At 47.0% G+C, this 7,397-nt stretch overlaps 1 protein-coding gene across 1 annotated transcript; it reads right to left on the bottom strand.

The window, feature by feature from the left end:
• Positions 1 to 709: 709 nt before the first annotated feature.
• On the bottom strand, positions 710 to 7,397 carry LOC124045117 (WD repeat-containing protein on Y chromosome-like). Its single transcript, XM_046364357.1, has 17 exons — positions 7,362 to 7,397; positions 6,388 to 6,536; positions 6,133 to 6,272; positions 5,909 to 6,019; positions 5,569 to 5,799; positions 5,377 to 5,447; positions 4,984 to 5,188; positions 4,734 to 4,913; positions 4,441 to 4,524; positions 3,990 to 4,142; positions 3,661 to 3,876; positions 3,284 to 3,436; positions 2,907 to 3,075; positions 2,595 to 2,727; positions 1,957 to 2,131; positions 1,727 to 1,825; positions 710 to 1,548 (listed from the first exon to the last, which is right to left on the bottom strand). Exons 4-17 carry the CDS (start codon positions 5,996 to 5,998, stop codon positions 1,366 to 1,368), a joined length of 2,142 nt encoding a protein of 713 aa, XP_046220313.1. The 5' UTR covers positions 5,999 to 6,019; positions 6,133 to 6,272; positions 6,388 to 6,536; positions 7,362 to 7,397; the 3' UTR covers positions 710 to 1,365.

Below are 7,397 nucleotides of genomic sequence, written 5' to 3'. Positions count from 1 at the left end.
ACTGTACATCCCTCACTCTCTACCTCCCCCCTCCTGATTTCAACAATGGTTTCCCCAGATCTGCTAACGGGCTGCTAATCCAATTGTACAGTGCAGTAAACAAGAGAGTCACTGAGGGCTCCCGAGTGGTGCAGCGGTGTAAGGCACTGCATCTCAGTGCTTGAAGCGTCACTACAGACACCCTGGTTCATTTCCAGGCTGTATCACAACCGGTCGTGATTGGGAGTCCCACAGGGCAGCGCACAATTGGCCCAGCGCCATCCGGGTTTAGCCTGGGTAGGTTACATAAAAGAACAAAAACATGTAAATGTTTAAAAAATCATAGAGAGATGATGCACCACCCTCTTGCAGTTACCCAAGGCCTTGCGGTGCCACTCCAAGGTGTGGCTGGCAGCTGGCTTTGTTCGGGGGCAGCGTCACTCAACCACACCATAGTGTCACATTTTTGCTTACCATGAACTTTTCCCCTTTATCAAAAGCTCAAATTGCATTTTTATCTTCCATAAGTAGCGGAACCCATGATGGGCCAAACGAAAGAAGACAGCAAATCAACAACCATACTTAAATTCTTCAATGGGGGAGCGCTCTATATATTTGTCCTGTTGTTTCTAACCTCACCCTCTTATTTCTCAAGAAAAAAGTTGACTCAGATACATTGCTTCAGTAGACAAAAGTATATATTTTCAGATTTCAATAAGTCTCAGCTTCACGAAAGGCAATAATATTCTCCACGTGGAATGGAGTCTGTACAGTGGGTTTGATTCATATGACTGCAAGAGGGGGATCAGAATTTCTAGAGTGGTTTGAAGAATCTTCAGGATTCCAGCGGGGAAACTGCTTTGGGGATTCAATTCATATTTTACAATCGGTACGTTCTGCTGCTGACCTTTTGGCATTTCTTAAAGTACCACTGGTGGGACCTCAGCAAACACCGATGCAACCCTCTCATTCGGCGAAGTGACCCGGCTGGTCCAAGCAGGAGAGGGGAGGTCCCAAGCCTGTCAAAGCTGGAAAATGAAACCTGATAACCAAACTCCAACTCTCTCTCAGATGGAGAGGAGATCTAAACCCCGGGAGAATTATTAGACACACATGGCTTGTACATATTACTTGTTCCCTCAAACTCTCCACATTTTTTGAGAAAATGTATATTTTTTTGATATCCTCTAAACGTGCAATAAATTTAAAAAAATCAATGCGCTCTTCACCATTTCATCACATATGACAAAAAGCATTACACGTGTCCTGTATAACTGCCTCGACCTGATCCGTCTAAAACAAACACATGAAATAGTGCCTTGCCAGACTCATTTTTATTTCTGAGTGTAATCAGCGAGGGTCATATTAGCACCGGGGAGGTGCTGGTCATGGAGGAGCAGCCAGGTAGCGTGTGTGTGAGTGGGGCCGGCGCTTAGTGCTCCTCTTCTGCTTGGCGGCAGTGTCTGTGCCCTCATTTAACCTGTGTTGATGGTCCTTCAGAAGCTCTGGGACAGGGGGCAGGGTGACGGGCCGCAGAACGCTGTAGGGCAAGGCCTTATACACCCTCAACTACAGAGAGACAGAGAAACAAACTAAATAAATAAACAGGCACATCATTATCCCTCTTGACTTCGAACAACAGAGATGGTGCCTTATACCCTCTCAAAAATGACAGAGAACTACACATCTAAGGCCAGGAAATGGTCCCATAGAGTTAGTTGTAGGCTCTTTAAGGTATGAGTCTTACCTGCTCTTGACTGCTGAAGGTTGTCTGGAGGTTAGGGATACAGGACGGAAGGTGATGTCTCACTTTCTGTTTGTATGCTCGTCCTAAAATGCTGCTGGTCTGAGGGAAGGACAGTTGAAGCAACACTCGATCGTTAGGCACAGTAACCACACAGGTGTGTTGCAGTCAGTCCTTTACTTTAATCTGATGTACGTTGGCTACTGTGAGTGTGGATGGCATCTGTAACTCACCTGCCTTCCCTTCTCCTGCCACAGTCTCCATGTGTTCTCAATCTGCTCGTCGGTGTACTTGACGATCCGTGGGTCGGTAGGAACCAGTTCCCTCAGCTGTGTTGTGACCCCACCAAACTTTGTTGACTGCTGACTCTTCTGTGCAGTCAGGCCCTCCAGGATGCGTTTGGCACAGCTAAGAAGGCATAGGAGGACATCAAAGAGATGCAGACAGATGACATGATTGGATAAACATCAGACTCAGTAATAGTGCATGGATGGGTACAGTGTATGGATGGGTACTTTTTTATTTATTTTATTTTACCTTTATTTTACTAGTCAAGTCAGTTAAGAAAAATTCTTATTTTCAATGATGGCCTAGGAACAATGGGTTAACTGCCTATTCGGGGGCAGAACGACAGATTTTGTACCTTGTCAGCTCGGGGATTTGAACTTGCAACCTTTTGGTTACTAGTCCAATGCTCTAACCACTAGGCTACCCTGCCGCCCCTGTGCGGTACAGTGCATGGATGGGTACAGTGCATGATGGGTACAGTGCATGACTAGCATGTTTTTGTGTGTAGAAAGTCCCTTTCATCAGCCATATAGTTCACATTATGGAGACAGAAGGGCTTGCGCATTTGGACTTTTCCCCTCACCCCCAGTGCGGGTACTTCCCCTCATTAAGGACTTTAAGTGTCTGACAGGACCCCATCCTCTTCAGGTCCACTGGGAGCTCTGTGTGGAGGGCCTTGGGGTCGCCCACCCGCCACAGGCCCTGCCCAAATGTACCTGAGATGTAGAGACAGACCGGGTACTAGTTGTCAGTATTAGTAGACATACAGTAGTTGGAGCGTACCAACACTGCCCCCTTGTGGCTGATGATAAAACATATTACATAGAACCATAAGACGTTCTCAAACTAATGACACCATACACATAACTACAGTGGTGGTAGTGGTGGTGCTTACCGATGTATCTGCCAGCGGTGGTCCACAGACGTACGTTACAGTCCAGGCTGGCTGTGACGATGAGGCGGAAACGCTCCACATACTCAAGATGAACGATCCCTTTCAGGTGGCAGCGCCAGGAACTCAGGGGCCTAGGGGGGATCAGGGACACACTCCGTCCCTGCAAAATCTGGTCAGAGAGGGATAATAGAAATGAGTGGGAAATCTATTTCTGACAGAGTCTGTTCCGTCTACGTAAGGTGACATCATCAATGACCACTAGCTAGTTTCAGATCTGTTACACATTCATCCTAACCTGCCCTCCTCCCTAAAGCTCTGTAACTTGAACAAATATTTTGGTGTGTCATTATGTTCTGTGTGCACTGCTGTCGAGTTACCTCTTTGTCCTGCTCCACCACCAGCCTCCGTGGTCCTTCCACTTTGCAGTAGGGAGGTATGAGTTGAGGCAACCTCAGAGAGTCCTCATTGGATGATTCCTCCTCAGCCACCCCACCACTCATACGGTAACAGTACTTCTCAATGTCCCACAGCTGCGGAAAAGGAAATACAGGTGTAGAGGGATGACGTGAACAAAGAAAAACAGAGAGAAAAGATACTATCAGTCTATAGTCGATTTGTAAAACATCCTGCCAATGTCTCCTCCCTGATCACTTCTCACCACTGTCCCCTTCACTCAAAGACATCAGTTGGTGTAGCCAACATAGATAAACAACACATGGACATATTCTATGGTGTCCAAACCCTCCAGTACTACCGTGATGTATCCGTTGCTGTCTCCAGTGAGCAGTATCTGGTCCTGTCTGTCAGTGGACATGGCACAGATGACTGGCCCCTTGCTATGCACGGCACGGAATTTCCCCAGCAGCCCTCCGTTACGGCCGATAGACCAGGCGTAGATGTAGCCGTCTGCTGAGCTGGTCAGGAGGATGGCCGTGTCAGGGCTACGCTCACGGGTGGCCAGAAACAACACCTGCTCGTCAGAAAGAGAGGGAGAGACAGTCATTGACATCCTCTGTCAGTAATCAAGGTGAACAACGTTAAACCGTCAGATAGGTTACAGTGTATATGTCAGCCAGCCAGTACCTTCTCCACTGCAAACCGAGGCTTCTCCAGCTCGTCTAGGTTGATGGTTTTGCTCTTGCGTCTGGGCAGCAGTGTCGTCCGCCTACCCATGGAGACTGTGACCGGCTGGGGCAGGAAAGCAGAGACTGGAGCCGAGATGCTACCCCTCCGGCCCTGTGGGATGCATAGAAACATGCACACCCATGCATACATACATCAATACATGGAAACCACAGAAGACTGCAGAGGGGTGAACAGCTCATAATTATGGCTGGAACGGAATAAATGGAACGACATCAAACACATGCAAATGATGTGTTTGAAGTATTTGATACCATTCCACCCATTCCGCTCCAGCCATTACCACGAGCCTGTCCTCCCAAATGAAGGTGCCACCAACCTCCTGTAATGGAAACCCCTTACACAACGGGCAACATACAAAAAGAGATGAAGCATCGAAACATTCTTTTACATGCCGCATGTTGGCGCGAGGCCCCTGAATCACAGGATCAGGAGGGGGCTCTGGAATACTGCAACGCCGGGCTTGATTGATTTGCTGAGGGACACAAACACCTCTACATCAGTACACACACACTCACACATGCGTATTAAAGTCAGTGTACACACACACACACACACACACACACACACACACACACACACACACACACACACACACACACACACACACACACACACACACACACACACACACACACACACACACACACACATACACACACACACACACACACACACGTGTACCTGTATGACGTTGGTGTGGGCAGGGTTGGCACAGCTGGGACGGCGAGCCTGAGGGTTGAGAGTCTGGCTCACGGTCTCAAGAAATTCCACCATAGAGCGGAGCCACACATCGTCCTCATCCTCCTTCCCCAAACCGTCTGGACTCATAACAGTCACCACCTGGCCTGGTTTCTCGATCACCTGATTAGAAACTCAACATGAACATCAACAGACAAACAAAATGTCAGCGCTCCATTGTGTCTCGCCTCACCCGTATGGGTAAGAGGGGCAGTGGGCTCTCGCTAGCGTTGAAACGGCAGAAGGCTTGCCCTGAATCTATGTTCCAGACAATGACGTCACCGCTGTAGGAGGCGGTCACCAGCATCTTGCTGCCGTGGGCGTGCATGGAATAGATGTCGTCTGAGTGGTACTGGTTCCACACGCGGTGCTCCATCTTATCCTCATCCTTATTGTCCCTGACACACGGACGGACAGACAGGAGGAAAGACAGACAGACAGATGGGGAGAAGTAAACATACAGACACAAACGATACAAATAATACAGATACAACATACAAAAGCCACACAAGTTGACCAATTGCCAGCCAAAAAAGTGCTTAAAAGTTGCATACAGTCCAAAGATGTAAAAACATGAAGCACTCACAGATACCACATGACCCGTTTGCTCCAGCCTGAAACATAAATCCTCTCGTTGATGTACAGAATCCCTGTAACCTGCCAACAAGTCATTTCAGTAAGTATTGTTTCTGTAGCCGAACGGCATTGCTTGGTGGTAAGAAAGACAAGTCTGGTCTGTCACTTAGGGACCAGTGCCCTGCAGGATACAGCGCAGTACCTCATTGCTGTCCACCAGGGGGCAGAGTTCAGAAAGGAGAGCCCCGTTGTTGAAGTTCCAGAGACGCAGGGTGCCGTCTTTAGACCCGGTGATGAGGCGGCGTTTGGGCCCGTCGAATGCCATGGCAGTGACCTCGACTGGCCGCTCAGGGGTCGTTTGGAACTGCATTACCTTCTCCCCCGTCAGGATGTCCCACACACTGACCACGCCCGCATGGCACCCACTTACCACCTGGGCACAGAGCAGTGGAGAGAAGGTGGGTTTACCTAGCTTCAATAGGTTGTATGATCATCCCTTAGTTGACCTTTACCTCACTCCCAAGTATCGAACCGTCACCAACCTGTTTGAAGTTGGAGTTGTAGAGAGCAGCACAGAGTGGCTGTTCGTGTGATGTTGTAGCTGTGGGTACAGAGCAGTTTGCATCCTCCATAGACCCTCGAAGAACTCCAATCTGACCGGCGCAACATAAACATGAGGAAATAAATACACAGCAATACCAAAGAACCTTTACACAACCAATAGAGTGTGTATGAGTACACATGTTAAAGGCAATAACGAACACACACTAGGTACGTAGCCATCACCATGGTGTTACTGGTGTGGTTATAGTAGGTGCTGGTGATGGGGAAGCAGCCCATGTTGACGTTCTTGGATTGGATGTTCTGGAGGCAGACACTGTCCTGCAGGTCCCACACCCGCACATTCTGGAACAGGAAGAAATGACCCTGACCTGTTTTGTGGTCTAAATGAGCATTACAAATCTGAGTAGTCAACGGGTGACATTGAGTGTCCCTGTAGTGATAATGCTGGACATCTGACCTTGTCTTTGGAGACACTGATGATCTTGTTGTCTCTGCCGTTGACAGCGATGTGAGTGATGATGGTGCTGTGACCTTTCATCTGTGATGTGGCCTGATTGGTCACATAGGGGTTCCAGACCCTCACAACCCGATCGAAGCATCCAGTCACTGGAACATTGGAAAACAAGCGCGGACAAACACACATCATGGGATATTGCATCAAAATAATAATACCCAGATTGACAGCTACAGAAAGATCAGCAAAGAATACTGTATAAAATAAGTAATATAAATACTGAGCTATATTGCATGAAAAAAAAGGGAAATTATATTATTTTATACTAATACATCTTGCTTAGAGAAAGAGATTTAGTTTCACAAGTAATAAAAATTTTAAAAACTCAAAGATAGGGGTCAGAATGATTGGCACCTCTGTTTTCAATACTCCAGCACCCTCCCCTTGTGAGGATAATGACCCTTAGTATGTTTCTGTAATGTTTAATGAGATTGGAGAACACATTGGGAGCGATCTTAGACCATTGTTCCATACAGAATCTTTCCAGATCCTTGATATCCTTCGTCTGCGCTTATAGGCTGTCCTCTTCCATTCACACCACAGGTTTTCAATGGGGTTCAAGTCAATGGCCATTGCAAAATGTAGATTTTTGTAGTCAATTAACCATTTCTTTGTGGATTTTGATGTGTGCTTGGGGTTACTGGAAGTGTCAGCCTCCTAAAGTTACTGATGCTGTTGACCTTAACAAGGGCCCCAGGACCAGTGGAATCAAAACATGCTTTTTTCGATTCTAATATAAAATAATATAATTTTTAAATGTTTGGAGCATGCAATATAGATAAGCATGTATTATTTATTTTATACAGTTTTTGTTGCTAATCTTTATCAAGGGTGGCAATAATTTTGTAACTGACTTTATATGTAATTGGATTAGACATCATAAACAGCACTGTACGGAGAATTACTTCTACACATACCCAGAACGTTGAGCTCAGGTGAGTAGTCAAAACACA

This window comes from Oncorhynchus gorbuscha, linkage group LG10 (assembly GCF_021184085.1).
Source record: "Oncorhynchus gorbuscha isolate QuinsamMale2020 ecotype Even-year linkage group LG10, OgorEven_v1.0, whole genome shotgun sequence".
NCBI classification, from domain to species: domain Eukaryota; kingdom Metazoa; phylum Chordata; class Actinopteri; order Salmoniformes; family Salmonidae; genus Oncorhynchus; species Oncorhynchus gorbuscha.
The sequence above is the reverse complement of the archived record's forward strand: the minus strand, read 5'-3'. Positions and strand labels throughout refer to the sequence as shown.

What these genes read in the sequence shown, in the direction of transcription:
- LOC124045117 (XM_046364357.1), bottom strand. Translation starts at nt 5,998, where the DNA reads ATGGAGGATGCAAACTGCTCTGTACCCACAGCTACAACATCACACGAA. An exon ending in ACAACTCCAACTTCAAACAG is followed by an intron (nt 5,800 to 5,908) that starts GTTGGTGACGGT and finishes CTCTGTGCCCAG; the next exon opens with GTGGTAAGTGGGTGCCATGC. An exon ending in CCCACACCAACGTCATACAG is followed by an intron (nt 4,525 to 4,733) that starts GTACACGTGTGT and finishes TGTGTCCCTCAG; the next exon opens with CAAATCAATCAAGCCCGGCG.